The sequence below is a fragment of the Ceratina calcarata genome, unplaced genomic scaffold, assembly GCF_001652005.2.
Source record: "Ceratina calcarata isolate Rehan_Ccalc_2016 unplaced genomic scaffold, ASM165200v1 scaffold377.2, whole genome shotgun sequence".
In the NCBI taxonomy this organism is placed as follows: Eukaryota; Metazoa; Arthropoda; class Insecta; order Hymenoptera; family Apidae; genus Ceratina; species Ceratina calcarata.
Genome location: NW_017160895.1, coordinates 1,331 through 1,725, shown reverse-complemented (window position 1 = coordinate 1,725; position 395 = coordinate 1,331). Strand labels below are relative to the sequence as shown.

General features: G+C 32.9%; 1 protein-coding gene across 1 annotated transcript in view; it reads left to right on the top strand.

Moving 5' to 3' along the window:
• Positions 1 to 395, top strand: part of LOC108625863 (6-phosphogluconate dehydrogenase, decarboxylating-like) — a gene marked incomplete at its 3' end in the record, with an annotated part of 2,146 nt that overhangs the window by 451 nt on the left and 1,300 nt on the right. Inside the window, exon 2 of the mRNA XM_018026191.2 lies at positions 40 to 263. Within this exon, the coding sequence (XP_017881680.1) occupies positions 40 to 263 (224 nt within the window). The remainder of the gene's footprint in view (positions 1 to 39; positions 264 to 395) is intronic.

Genomic DNA, 395 nt, shown 5'->3' with positions numbered 1-395 from the left:
TTATACTACTTCCAATAACTGCAAAATATTGAATTATAGAGTTGCAGACATTGCCCTCATTGGGCTGGCTGTTATGGGCCAAAATTTAATTTTAAATATGAATGATCATGGATTCGTTGTCTGTGCCTACAACCGTACAACAGAGAAAGTTACATCCTTTTTGAAAAATGAAGCAAAAGGCACAAAAGTTGTTGGAGCTTATTCATTGAAAGAGATGGTAGACAAATTGAAGTCGCCAAGGAAAGTAATGCTTTTGGTAAAAGGTAAATTTCCATAGATACATACGTGCATAATGAGTGTCAGCATAAGGAAAAATATGACCTTGCAGATTATGATTCGCTTTGACTTTTTATGATATTGAAATTTATATCGTTTAGTAACTCTCTAAAATAATT